The sequence below is a fragment of the Gopherus flavomarginatus genome, chromosome 2 (assembly GCF_025201925.1).
Source record: "Gopherus flavomarginatus isolate rGopFla2 chromosome 2, rGopFla2.mat.asm, whole genome shotgun sequence".
In the NCBI taxonomy this organism is placed as follows: domain Eukaryota; kingdom Metazoa; phylum Chordata; order Testudines; family Testudinidae; genus Gopherus; species Gopherus flavomarginatus.
In genome coordinates this window covers 77,734,396-77,749,524 of record NC_066618.1, presented here as the reverse complement: position 1 = coordinate 77,749,524, position 15,129 = coordinate 77,734,396, and the positions used below count along the sequence as shown (strand labels likewise).

The 15,129-nt window shown below is 41.7% G+C and overlaps 2 protein-coding genes across 2 annotated transcripts in view; both read right to left on the bottom strand.

Annotated features, from left to right (window-relative positions):
- Positions 1 to 15,129, bottom strand: part of GPD1L (glycerol-3-phosphate dehydrogenase 1 like) — an 844,690-nt gene that overhangs the window by 284,997 nt on the left and 544,564 nt on the right. The gene's annotated exons all lie outside the window — the stretch shown is intronic.
- STT3B (STT3 oligosaccharyltransferase complex catalytic subunit B) overlaps positions 1 to 15,129 on the bottom strand; it is an 85,821-nt gene that overhangs the window by 21,186 nt on the left and 49,506 nt on the right. The window contains exon 6 of the mRNA XM_050938366.1: positions 176 to 274. Within this exon, the coding sequence (XP_050794323.1) occupies positions 176 to 274 (99 nt within the window). The remainder of the gene's footprint in view (positions 1 to 175; positions 275 to 15,129) is intronic.

Here is a 15,129-nt window from a genome sequence, read left to right as displayed (position 1 = left end):
TACTTATTAAATTGTAACATTTTCTATCTGTACCAATCTAATTAGATAGCATGTTTCTCTTTAACAACTTGCATAATACAAAGGAGGCGAACAGCAACTTTTTTACTAAAAATTTGTGGGATTCTTTGATGCATTAAAATTTTTGGAAATATTAAAGAAATTTTAGTTTTCTTACCTGCAGCAGCCATGTGCTCACTTGTTCTAATTGGCTGAAAGCCCACAAAAGGTATCTGCATGGATAATATTAAGCCCACAATGTAGAAAGTGCTATATGCTATAGAAGAGAAAAGAGGAAGAGTATGAATTACTACATAATACTTCAAAAAACAATTTCAATTTTCCTTTTATCCCCATCTGTAATGACACATAATATAGCAGAATTACATCATTTAGGTAGTTATAGTATTGATTTATATTACACACTATTTTTATTCACATTTATCCTGAAAAGATCTTAGCAAGTTTCACAACAGGAACACAATCATTAACAACGGCTCTGGAGAAAGCAAGGACACCACTGTTACTAATTGCACTAATAGAATTTACATGGACAATAAGAACATTCAGAGTAAAATAGATAAAATTAGGAGCATTTTATTTTTAAGGGACTTCATGCCATCATGCTTCGGGACATAAACCATCCATTACCTGAAGAGAGTTGGGAGAAACTTTCCATTATGAGCAGGTTATTCCATCACTGTCCACTACAAGACGTCCTACACATTTAGTACTGGCCAACATCAGACACAGTATCAGTAGCATCTAGTACTGGCCAACATCAGACACAATATTGAACTAGCTGGATTACTGGTCAAATGTGGTATGGCAATTTCGAAGCAGGACTAGTATTATGCTCCTGCTTTTAAGAGCCTACGGGAATCTGAAAGGATTATGGATTTCACAATGCTAGTAAATGTCATTCAGTGTAGTTGCCACGAAAAAGCAAGATCATGGTACTACTTTTAGTTTGTTTACGGCAGCCTGAACTTAAAGAAAAAATAACTATATATAGCTACTATGCAGCTGTAGAATAATTAGCACAACAGGGCCTCAATCTTAGTTGGGACCTGTAGGCACTCAATTAATACAAATAAATACCATTGGTATCAGAGATTAAACAGATCAAAAGTAGCAGTGATAGAATAAACAGTGGTGGTTAAAAGCCCATTCCTCCACCTGACCCCCATAAACGCAATCCAAGTATCTCAGCTTTTAAGCAGATGTGGGTAATAAAGTTTAGATGTGGGCTAACAAAATGTGTCTCTTGGCCAACTAGACTACAGTGTAGCTGTCATAAACAGATACGGGTTAATGTCTCTTTTACCTATAAAGGGTTAACAAACAGGGAACCAAACACGTGACCAGGGGACCAATCAGGAGACAAGATACTTTCAAATCTTGGTGGAGGGAAGCCTTTGTTTGTGTTTTTTGGGTTTTGCTTTGTTCTCTCTGGGTCCTGCAAGGGACAGGACGTGCAACCAGGTTTCTTGCCAATCTCCCTGCTACAGTCTCTTATATATTCAGAATAGTGAGTAATTTAGTAAGAAAGGCGGTTATAGTCTTTTGATTGTTTCTGTATTTGCAAATGTGTAGTTTGCTGGAAATATTTTAAATTGCATCTTGCTAGGGGGGAAGCTTCTTTCTAGTTTCTATAAGCTGACAGACCCTGTAACTTTTTATCATCTAAATTGCAGAGATAAACTTTTACCTTTTTTCTTTCTTTTTATTAAAAGCTTTGCTTTAAGACCTGTCTGATTTATTTCTCCTAGTTAAGGCTCAAAGGAACTGAGTCTGTACACCAGGGAATTGGTGGGGAGAAGGGAAAGAGAGCAGGGGGGTGAAGGGAAAAGAGGAGGGGGGAAGGTATCATTCCTCTCTGTGTGGTGATTCAAAGAGTTGAATCACGGTGATCTCCTAGTGTACCCAGGGCGGGAAAGAGCTGGGAGGAAGAAAGGAGGAGGAAGGGAAATGGTTTATTCCCCTTTGTTGTGAGACTCAAGGAATTTGGGCCTTGGGATCCCCAGGAAAGGTTTTGGGGGAGACCAGAGTCTATCAGGCGCTCTACTCTAAGTCCTGATTGATGGCAGCACTACAGGATCTAAGCTGGTAATTAAGCTTAGGGGAATTCATGCTAGTACCCACATTTTGGACACTAAGGTTCAGATTTGGGAATGATACTATGACATTAGCAAATTAATGTTTATCAAAAAAATTACCGTTAATTACAAGACAAAAACTATACTAAGATACAGGTAAAATTGAGAATGCACATGTGTAATTTAGGATAAAATACATTAGAGGTACATTGTATTTATCCCCATAAACCAGCATTATAAACACAAAATACTCAAAGTGAAGATTAAATTTAAACATAAATCTAAGCCTATTAAGTTGCCTTACCTTATCAATTTTTTTAAACTTTCCATTAATTTTTTTAGTATTTTATGTTTAAGACAGTACTATACTATATTTGCTTTTTTTGGGGGGTGAGTGGGAGGGGAGGGTTGTGTCTGCTGCTGATTGCATACCACCAGTTCCATATAAGGTGTGTGGTTGACTGATCAGTTTGTAACTCTGGTGTTCGTAACTCTGAAGTCCTACTTTACAAAATGGGAAATGACTGCCTAGGAGGGAGTACTGTGGAAAGGGATATGGGGTTATAATGGATTACAAGATACACTATTGACTCATATTTAACACTGTTGAAAAAAAACACAAAACAAAACCAAAAAAACTAACACAACACCACCCAAACATACTGGGCTGGATTAGAAAGAGTTGCCAACAAGACATGAGAAGTAATTCTTCCATGCTACTCTGTGTTGATATGGCCTCAATTGGAGTATTGTGTCCAATTCTGGGTGCCACATTTCAGAAAAGATGGGGACGAACTGGAGAAAGTCCAGAGGAGAGCAACAAAAATGATTAAAGGTCTAGAAAACATGACCTATGAAGAAAGCCTGAAAAAAATGGGTTTGTTTAGTTTGGAGAAGTGAAGACTGAGAGAGGACATGATAACAGTTTTCCAGTAAATAAGAGGTTATAAGGAAGAGAGCGAAAAATTGTTCTTGTTAACCTCTGAAGATAGGACAAGAAACAATGGGCTTAAATTGCATCAAGGGTGGTTTAGGTTGGACAGTACTTCCCAACTGTCAGGGTATTTAAGCACTGGAACAAACTGCGCTGGAAGACTGTGGAATCTCCGTCACTGGAAGTTTTAGAACAGGTTAAACAAAAACCTATCAGGAATGGTCTAGTGATTACACAGTCCTGCCTGGAGTGCAGGAGACTGGACTAGATGACCTCTCACAGTCCCTTGCAGTCCTACACTTCTCTAATTCTATATGTAGCTCCATAGATAGGTAAGTACAAACTGCCTATGAATCACTCTTTCCCCTTAAATTACTCCTCCCACCCCCCATTTGAAAACATACTTCAGTATTAAGGTGTCCACAACTAAATGCAGCACTCTAAGTATAGTCTCATCAGAGTCATGGCCTCTGGTAGTGATGCCTCTAGATATGCAGCACAAAAATTGCAGAGATTAGAAGCTCACAGACAATTTGTTATGCATTTGTTTGTCATTATGTCTAGTTCTCTAGGTACGATTGTAGTATTTCTGTCTTTTATAGTACATGCAATATCTCAATTATATATTCTGATTTCTTCTCTCAATTGGCCAATTACTTAATTAATGGAAGGCAGACTTAACAGGTTAATTGCCTTTTCTTTCAAAAAGATATTTACCAAATTAACTTTACCCAGGTCCCTGCTACCTGTTACATTCTCCAAGACTTCTAAAAAGTTGTCATTTGTGGAGTTTAATTATCTAATCTATTTTCTTATGCTGCACCTGATAAGAACATAAGAACAGCCATACTGGGTCAGACCAAAGGTCCATCTAGCCCAGTATCCTGTCTTCTGACAGTGGCCAATGCCAGGGGCCCCAGAAGGAATGAACAGAACAGATAATCATCAAGTCATCATCCTCTGGTGCCCATTCCCAGCTTCTGGCAAACAGAGGCTAGGGATACCATCCCTGTCGATCCAGGCTAATAGTCATTGATGGACCTATCCCCCATGAACTTTAGATTCATAGACTTAAGGTCAGAAGGGACCATTATGTTCATCTAGTCTGACCTCCTGCACAACACAGGCCACAGAATCTCACCCACCCACTCCTGTAACAAACCCCTAACCTAAGTCTGAGTTACTGAAGTCCTTAAATTGTGGTTCAAAGACCTCAAGGTGCAGAGAATCCTCCAGCAAGTGACCCATGCCCCATGCTTCAGAGAAAGGTGAAAAACCTCCAGGGCCTCTGCCAATCTTTCCTGGAGGAAAATTCCTTCCCGACCCCAAATATGGCAATCAGAAAAACCCTGAGCATGTGGGCAAGATTCACCAGCCAGCTCTTTTTTAATAAGAGAGGCCCATGGATAGATTCTCTTTTTGAAGCATAATACTGTCCTCTGTAACTTATGATTCATGTTTCATTGTGTTCCTTAATATTTACACCAGAGCAGCTAAAGGCCCCACATTATAGATCTTCAGTCATTTCCAATTTCATAATAATGTGTCCAGGAATTTTTCTGCAGCAGATCATATTTACTGTAGATTTGTTTATTTTTCCTCTTATATCCTTACCTACAGTACTCTGTCACTATCGTCTTCATTATAAGCTTGTACCTCACTGGCTTGGTAAATCCCTGAGATATGCCATTGCTTTATCTTCTTTTTATATCTCACCTAAGACTGCACCCATAGCATCAACATTCCATTTTGAGACTTCACATCAACAAATACTCATTAAGAAAATCTTGTCATTGGTATTACTTTTAGCTCACCTTGCTTCCCCCATCCTCAAGTGTACAGACTTTTAAATTTCAGCTACCTCACGTGATTAACTCAAAAAATTAATTGCAGTTTTAACTGCACTGTTAAACAACAGAATACCAGTTGAAATGTATTAAGTACTTTTAGACGTTTTTCTACATTTTCAAATATATTGATTTCAAATTACAACACAGAATACAAAGAGTACACTACTCACTTTATATTATTTTTATTACAAATATTTGCACTGTAAAAATGATAAAAAATAGTATTTTTCAATTCAACTTATACAAGTACTGTAGTGCAATCTCTTTATCGTGAAAGTGCTACTTACAAATGTAGAATTTTTTTGTTACATAACTGCACTCAAAACAAAACATTGTAAAACTTCAGTGCCTACAAGTCCACTTCTTATTTACAATGTCATCATAAAGTGAGATCAGGCGTTTGCATGAGGCTTTTGTAGCTGGTATTACAAGGTATTTACGTGCCCAAGGGTATTTAGTCCCAGTTACTAGACTGAAGATTTGTATTGGGAGATATCAGAAATGCCGGTTAATAGAGCTTTCTGGTTGATAAAGTGCCAGATAACACAGCTTTTACTGACTTATTTTTGAATGCAGGGGTTTTTTTGTTCATAATTCTACTATTTAGATATGCTAAACATTCATATGTCCCTTCATGCTTCAGCCACCATTCCAGAGGACATACTTCCATGCTGATAACGCTCATTAAAAAAAGTGTTAATTACATTTGTGACTAAACTCCTTGGGGGAGAATTGAATGTCTCCTGCTGTTTTACCCACTTTCTGCCATATGTTTCATGTTATAGTAGTTTCGGATGATGACTTAGCACATTGTTCGTTTTAAGAACACTTTCACTGCAGATTTGACAAAATGCAAAGAAGGTACCAATGCGAGATTTCTAAAGATAACTATAGCACTCGACCCCAGGTTTAAGAATCTGAAGTGCATTCCGAAATCTGAGAGGGACTAGGTGTGGAGAATGCTTTCAGAAGTTTTAAAAGAGCAATACTCCAATGTGAAAACTTCAGAACCCGAACCACCAAAAAAGAAAAATCAGCCTTCTGCTGGTGGTACCTGACTCAGATGATAAAAATGAACATGTGTCGATCCACACTGTTTTGGATTGTTATCGAGTAGAACCAGTCATCAGCATGGACGCATGTCCTCTGGAATAGTAGTTAAAGCATGAAGGGACATGTGAATCTTTAATGCATCAAGCATGTAAATATTTTACGACACTGGTTACAAAAGTGCCATGCAAACACCGGTCTCACTCTCAGGTGACACTGTGAACAAGAAGTGGGCAGCATTGTCTCCTGCAAACAAACAAACTTTTTTGTCTGAGCGATTGGCTGAACAAGAAATAGGACTCAGTGGACTTGTAGGCTCTAAAATTTTACAGTAAAAACTTTGTTATTCGGCATGTTGGAGGAATGGGGCTTGTCAGTTAATAAAATATTCCAGTTAACGGAGAGCTATAATTATCAATGGAATACCAATTTTCAAAGAATTAAAATATAATAAAGTGAATAAAGTATAAAAACACAGTAGTACAGTATACAGGTATTCACCAATCCAGAAGTAGTACTGCACTGCAGACTGGTTGGTTTCTTGAAGCACTTAGGGTATGTGTACACTACCCAGTGGAACGGCAGGCAGCGATCGATCCAGCAGGGATCAATTTATCGTGTCTAGTCTAGATGCAATAAATTGACCCCCCCAAGCGCTTTCCTGTTGACTCCTGTACTTCACTACCACGAGAGGAGCAGGCAGTGTCGACGGGGGAGCATGGTGAAGACACCATGGTAAGTCGATCTAAGTACGTAGCTGAAGTTGCATAACTTAGAGCCATCTCCCTTCCCTCCCCAGCATAGACCAGGCCTTAGGGTTATACAAGTAAAGTTTTCTATACAGTAGGTTATATTATGACACTACATATCACTATGGGCAGTGCATGGCATACACCCAGGTCATTAAAAATACCCTTAACACTAAAACTATACTGAACATAGTTTAATCTTTGATGATTCAGAAGTCACTTCAGGATCTTGCAGCGCCTCAGGGGCATCATTATTAACATCAATTATCATTGTAGATGTAGAAGGTGTAGGAAATTGGTCTGAATCTATAATGACCCTATGACAGGGGTGGGCAAAATGTTTGGCCCAAGGGCCACATCTGGGAATAGAAATTGTATGGCGAGCCATGAATGCTCACAAAATTGGGGCTGGGGTGCAGGAGGAAGTGCTCTGGTTGGGGGTGTGGGCACCGAGGTGGGGCCAGAAATGAGGAGTTCAGGGTGCGGAAGGAGATTCTGGGCTGGGGAGTGGGGTGCGGGCTCTGGATGTGGGTGCAGGCTCTGGGGTGGGGCTGGGGAGTTTGAGGCATAGGAGCATGCTCCAGGCTGGGATTTAGGAGTGTGAAGGGCAGCAGGAGGACAGGGGTGAGAATCAGGGAAGAGGAGTGGGGAGAGGCTATGGGGTACAGGTTCCCGCCCAATGGGAGCTGCAGGGGCTGCGCTTGGGATGGGGGCAGAGTGGAGGCCCTGGGCTGCCACTATGTGTAGAAGTCAGAGGGGGGGTCATGCTGCTGCTTCTGGGAGCTAAGTGGCGCAGCCCCTGACCCTGCTCCCTGGGCTGGAGCACCAGAGCGGGCAAGCCCTAGACCCCACTCCTCAGCAGGAGTTCAAGGGCCAGATTAAAATGGCTGGTGGGCTGGATCCAGCCTGCGGGCTGTAGTTTGCCCACTCCTGCCCTAAGACAAAGCTGGAAAGCTGCTTTTTTGAATAAACCCCTGATAACAGCTTGCCTACTTGTCTTCTGCCTCTTTTGCATAAAAGTAGAGTGCAGAATGAGCAATTGCATAACCTCGTGGGTACTATATTAGTCCCAGTTACTAGACTGAAGATTTGTATTGGGAGACATCAGAAATGCCGGTTAATAGAGCTTTCTGGTTGATAAAGTGCCAGATAACACAGCTTTTACTGACTGTTACTTTTGAATGCAGGGGTTTTTTTGTTCATACTTCTACATTTGTAAGATCAACTTTCATGATAAAGAGATTGCACTACAGTACTTTATGAGGGTGAATTTAAAAATACTATTTCTTTTGATTTTCACAGTGCAAATATTTGTAATAAAAAATAAATATAAAGGGAACATTGTACACTTTGTATTCTGTGTTTTAATTTAAACCAATATATTTGAAAATGTAGAAAACATCCAAAATATTTAAATAAATGGTATTCTATTATTGTTTAATTGCAAGATTAATTATTTAATTCACGCAATTCATTTTTTTAATTGCTTGACAGCCCTACTTTAAATATATTAGTCTATATCTTTTTAGAATATCTCTACCCTTTATCATTCAACCTAGAAGTACAAAACACTTGTCCGTGAAAGCTCAGCCCCTACTCTCTTATTTCCTAGTTGAAAGCTGACTGACTAGCTCTCCCAGTTCTGAACCTCGGAAGTTGGCACCTTAAAGTTCCATAATCATTGGTCTCCACTATTGGTCACTCTAACTTTACTTGGCATCAAAGGATTCTCCAAAACAGTCAGCTGCTTCAACCCAGGCTTCAATTTTCTAGACATTCCTAAAGCAATTCTTGATTACAAACGCTATCTGTTCCAAGGTCACTTACAGTAAGCTGAAGCTTTCACGCAACTTTCAGGTTAGACTTTAGCTTTCTTATCATTTCTTCTCCTGGCAACTGGGGGGCAACACACTGTATCACTTTTTCAAATACTCTGGTCTGCATTCTTGCTACAGTTCCAATCCTGCAATGAGCTCCCCAAGGACGGATCCATAAACCCACACAAAGTTCCACTGAGTTAAATGAGGTTCCATCCACACACAGCACATAGCAGGATCAGGTCCTATATTTATTACAGGTATTTCTGCAGTTTTTAGGAGCCCTGATAAGGAATTACGCCCCTCTTGTACAATGCACTGGACAGAAAAGTAGCTAAAATAACCAGACGCAACAATCAAGATGACTTGCGTTTTTTTTCTTTTAAAAAAAAAAAAAAGGCTTCCTTTCAGCATTTCTTTTTGAGCCCTTGGTCTGGCTACTATTTTATCATCTGCTATGTCAAAGGAATATATTTTTGCTATAATATACCAATTTTCAAGGAACTGTTATAAATCATTCATAACACCATGAAAATGTTGCAACGCTGCCATCCTGTGGAATAAAAGTAACTGACATTCATCAGTGCATGTCATATTTGTCTATTAAACTATCTCAATATAAAGCATCACTTTTAAGCCTCCTATATTATTGTTATGTTTTCTACACAATTTATTCTTCCCCCACTTTATCCACCTTCCCACAAAAAGTTTGGGAAAGGCAGAAAGTGTGACCATCACAGTCAGATTCTCCCTTTCCCAGAAGTGCTTAAGAATTCTTGAAACAGAAAAAGAAAAGCTGGTGCACTGTGCGTGCTCTATTTTGATACTTCAGTTCACACTATTATTAAAATTCCTCCAAATCCCTTCATGCTCCGAGGATCCCATACCCAATTTTTAATCCCAACTGTATTCCACCTTTGAGGTTCCACAATAAAGGCAACACATATTCCTGTTTAATCCAGAAGTGACAGTAACTTGCATGAAACTCTCCCGTCTCTGAATTAAATACAGAGTTTTCCATATGGCTACCAGTTCCCTTTTGCTTGGAAGAGAAAAAAACAGCTAGGCTTCTAATTCAATGATGTTACTTGATTAGAAATCTATACCAAAGTTTGTATAACAAGAAAAAATTGTCAAAGCGCCGATGTGCATAGATTTTAAGGCCAAAAGGGACCATCTTTTGATCATCTAGTCTAACATGCTGCATAACAGAGCTCACTAAATTCACCCAGTAACTGCATAATGCCCTACTGATTTGTATATTCTTTGCAAGAACAAAGAATCATGTACTTTAGTAATGATTTTAAAAACTAAATAGGTCACCAAATTAAAAAAAAAAATCTATTCTACGGAGAATAAGCAACTTTCACAAACGAAGCTTTGGCACAATTTTAGTTGCCGTGCATTGCACTAAATCATGAGAGAATAACCTCCTGAAAGTATGATTTCTGCAACCAAATCTATGCAATTTTACACTATAATTATTCACTTTGATTAAAGAGTATTCTAGACCCACAATTATTAACAACTCAATCCTAAGGCAAAAAAAAAAACCAAAAAACTGATAGGCTGAAGTCAAAACACTGATAAGTTTAATAATCCCAGGGTTGTTTTTTAAAATATGCTGCTCTTCAAATTACAAAACGCTAGTCTAGAGGACAAGAAATAGGTAATTTTAAATCAATCTCCCCCGGATTTAAGCCTTGAATAAGTGTGCTGTCTTAGTAAATAAAATTGCAAAAAAGGTTCAGAACTTGAAAACATAAGAATTGCAGAGTGACAATCACAAGTTAATAATGGAGGCAGCATCACAGACCCTCAAAGTTGCATGAACATGTACTGTGTCTGCATCTGTCAATGTCTTCCCTTGCAAACATATGAACATACAATGCAAACTATTAAAAAGTGTAGTAAATCGGAATCCTTTGTTATCTCAATTATTTTAATAAATTGTTGCATAATCAAGAATTTCTGCTTCTAGTCTGAAAAGGTTGCTTTCTTATTCAGATATTGGTACTGCATTGCAATGATAAGCAATTTGCATGATCTTACTCAATGCATCATTCAGATTCAAATAGAAGTCACTGACCCTTATACCAAGATTAAAAAGGTATCAGTAGCTTGACCTCGTGTGTTCAGGAGCAGTCAGCATGAGTTTAGCACCCAGATTCCAAGTGGATCAGTAGATACACAGTTGACACCACTGAAGTCTTTAAACCATGATTTGAGCCAGAGGTTATGGATCTCATTACAGGAGGGGGTGGGTGAGGTTCTGTGGCCTGCAAAAGGCACATGATCAGACTAGATGATACAATGATCCCTTCTGCCCTTAAATTTTATGAGTCTAAAGTTTATGAATCACTGATACATTTGCCTACAAACCATAACACATTCCCAATCCTGGAAAAGAGTTCATGTTCTGGGGAAAAAATTGCCTGGTAAATTATTTTGAATTATAGTGCAAGGCAAATTAGATTATGCCTCACCAAAAATGGTTACTAAGCTTCTGTAACTCTTTTGTTCTTCAAGATGTGTTGTTCATGTCCATTTCAATGTAGGTGTGTGTCTGCCCAGAGCAACATCACTGGAAAGTTTTTCCCTCAGAGGTATCTGTCGAGTCGGCTCTGGTGCTCCCTGGAGCCATGCCCTCATAATGCTAGTATATAAGGCCCTGCCGCCTTCTCAGTTCCTTCTTGCCTGCTAATTCTGACAGAGGGGCAGGTGGGTGGGTGGGGGGGAGTTTGGAATCAACATGAGCAACATATCAAAACAACAGTTACGGAAGATTAGTAACCATTTTTTCTTCGAGTGCTTGCCTATGTCCATTCCAATGTAGGTGACTCCCAAGCAATTGCGCAAGTGGAGGGTTCAAAGTTCATTGGCACGCTAACGCCACTCAGCTGAAACCCACATAGTGTCTAGCTTGCTGGGTGATGGCACACTGGGATGTGAAAATGTGGACTGTCAACCATGTTGCTGCTCTACAGATGTCCTGAATTGGAACTTGTGCCACGAACGCTGACACCAATACTTGAGCTCTTTTAGAGTGAGTTGTCAGCGGAGGAGCCGGGACCTTCGCTAGGTCATAGCATGTGCGGATGCAGGCAGCAATCCACGATGAAATTCTCTGGGCTGAGACTGGACAGCCTTTCATTCTGTTTGCAATGACTACAAAAAGCTGAGTGGATTTCCAAAAGGATATAGTCTTATTTAATGTAAAAAGCTAGTGTATTCAGCGAGTGGAGCCTCTGTTCCTCCCTGTTAGCATGTGGCTTTGGTCAGAAGATGGTAGGAAGATATCCTAGTTACTATGGAATTGTTAGACCACCTTTGGCAGGAAGCCTGTGTGTGGCCGCAGCTGAACACTGTCCTTGAAGACGACCTTGTAACAGTGGTTCTGAAGTAAAAGCTTAGCTCTCTGAGACCCTTCTGGCATACGTAATTGTGACCAGGAAGGCCACTTTCCACGACAGGTAGAGAACACATTGCCAGCAGTTCAAATGGGGTCCTGTTAGCCTTGCCAACACCAAGTTGAGGTCCCAGAGAGAGTGTGGCTGGCGTACCTGGTGGTATAACCACTCCAATCCCTTAAGAAAATGACAAACTGAGTTTGAGAAGACTGACCAGTCAATTCACCTAGGGGTGAAAGGCCAAGATTGCAGCTAGATGAAACCTAAATAGATGATATTGTTAGGCCTGATGATTATAGATGATATTGCTGTTTAAAGTGGAGTAGGTAATCTAGAATGAAAAGCAGTGCATGCTGACTGAATAGGTGAAACCCCCTTTTGCACTAACCAGATCAAGACTCTCTTCCACTTTGCCAAGTAAATGGCTCTAGTGGATGGTTTCCTACTCCCTAAGAGCACCTTGGGAACAGGTTCACAGGATGCCCATTCTGCAGAGTTCAGCCATGGAGTTTCCCCACTGTGAGATGAAGAGACTTGATGTTCAGATGAAGCAGACAACCACGGTCCTAAGAGATCAGGTCCAGAAACAGAGGCAGGCTGTATTCACCGAGAGATCTAGGAGGACGGTGAACCAGTGCTGATGCAGCCAGGCCAGGGCCATCAGGATAAGATGGATCCTGTCCCTTCTGAACTTCAGCAGGACCCCAGTGTATGAGAGGGATAAGAGGGAAAGTGTACAAGAGCTGGTCCGTCCAAGGGAAGAGAAAGGCTTCTGCCAATGAGTCTGGGCTGTGGCCTAAGGAGCAGAAGTGAAGACACTTCCTGTTGTGCTCTGTCATGAACAGGTCTACCTGGGGAGTTCTCCACCTCTGGAAAACTGTGCTAAGAATGTCTGGGTGAAGAGACCACTCGTAATGGTTGGAAAAGGATCTGCTGAGATGATCCACTAACTCATTCTGTGACCCCAGAAGGCTTTGAAGTGGATCAAGTGGGTTATACAGAATTCCTACAGGAGAGGAGCTTTCTGGCATAAGGGAGAGGAGCATGCTCTGCCCTGTCTGTTTATGTAGAACATTGCTGTCATATTGTCTGTAAGGACCGACATGCAGTTGCCCTCCAAGTGGGGTGGGAACGCCTGGCAGGCTAGGTGCACTGCCTTCAGTTCCCTCTCACTGATGTGTAACAAGAGCTCCTCCAGGGACCAGAGGCCCTGAGTCCTGAGGGGCCCAAAGTGAGCCCCTATCCCATTGCCAATGCGTCTGTAACTAGAGACACTGACAGTTGGAGCCTTGAGAATGGGACTCATGCATACTGTCCATGGGTACAGTCATCAAAGACAGTGGCAATCACCGACGGGGGAAGCGAGACCACCCAGTCCAGATGGTGTCAGCCTGGTGCATATACCAACAGCAGCCAAGACTGGAGAGATCTGAGCCATAGTCTCACATGTTGCGCAACATAGGTGGCATGATGCCCTATGCCCTAGGAGCTTTAGGCAGTTTCTTGCTGTTGTGACGGGGTGATTGCTGGGGCTCTCTATGAGCATCCCTAGAGCTCTGAACCACTTTTCTATCAGAAAAGCTCTGGCCTGGGTCAAGCTGAGGACTGCCCCAAGGAATTCTATCCTTTGAACTGGGAAAAGGGCAGATTTCTGCATGTTTATGAACAGCCCCAGATCCTGGAAAGATGACTGTATTAACTCCACATTTGCCTCCACCTAGGCCTTGGATCGAACTCTGATCAGCCAGATGTCGAGGTAAGGGTAGACCTGAACCATTGTCTCCTAAGGAAGACTGTGACGATTCATGAATACTCAAAGGGCTTCTGACAGGCCAAATAGGAGCACAGTAAATTGGTAGTGCATGTTATTCACAACAAATCATAGGAACCTTCCATGTCCTCGTAAGCTCGCAATAAGAAAATAAACATCCTTCAAGTTGAGGGTGGCGTATCAGTCCCCTGGATCCAGAGATGAGATTACGGAGGCCAAGGAGACCACGTGGAACTTCAGTTTCTTCATGAATCCGTTGGGGTTTGGCAGGTCCAAGATTGGTCTGAGATCGCCATGGGCCTTTGGGATTAGGAAGTAACGAGAGTAGAACCCCCTATCCATTAATTCTAGTGGAACCTCTTCCACAGATCCTGCCCTTATGAGTGACTGCACCTCCTGTGCTAGAAGTCGCTCATGAGAAGGGTCTCTGAAGAGGGATAGGGAGGAAAGGAGGGGAACAACTGAAGTTGTATCTCACTTCTGTCATGAGTAACACCCAGCAATCTGAGGTAATCTGGGCCCACGCCTGATAGAATTGGATAACCGGGCCACTTGTATACTGTCCCCAAGTGGCCCATCAAAAAGCCTGCTTAGACTCCACTGATTGTCTTGGGGGCTGGGGGAGGAGACAATACACCAGGGCAGACAAGGACTGGGATGGAGGCCCCCTCTTATAGCCTCTACTGCTTCTCCTGTAATAGTCTTGTCTCTGCTGTGGTGGGCAGAAGAGGGCCATCGGCTGGGGCTTACAGTGCTTCCTGGTTGGAGCCGGTATATGCAACCTCAGGGATTTCAGGGCTCCTCTATAGTCTTTCAGACTATGTAGCTTTGAGTTTGTTTACTCTGAAAAGAGCAACTTACCTTCAAACTGAAGGCCCTGCACTGTCTGCTGCACCTCATAAGGCAACTCCAAGGAATGAAGCCATGAGCTTATTTTCATATCCACAGCCATAGCCATGGATCGGGCACAGTCTGTCGCATCCAAAGCTGCCTGGAGGGACGCTCTTGCACTGATTTCTGCTCTCCAACTAGGGCCGCGAACTCGCCCCAGACTCCTGTGACAAAAGCTCCTTGAATTTGGCCATTGCGCTCCAGGAACTGAAGTCGCAGGGGCTCAGGCTCTCTTGCTGATTTGCCACCAGCTGAGTATATCTTTCTGCCAAAAACATCTATTTTTTGGTGTGTTTGGCCGTGGGAGTCAGCCCTTGACCTTGATGCTCCCGCTCATCTGCCACTGAAACAACCAGAGAACCTGGTGGGGCTATGTGTGTGCGCAGGAATTTACACTCATTGGGAGGAACAAAGTACTTTTTCTCCCTCCTCTTTGGAGTAGATTGCAGGAACACAGGGGTCTGCCGTGAGGCTTTGATGGGGTCCACAATGGCATCATTCAAAAGTAGAGCCACCCACAATGGCCCTATGTCCACCAGGTGTGGAAGGATTTGGAGATCT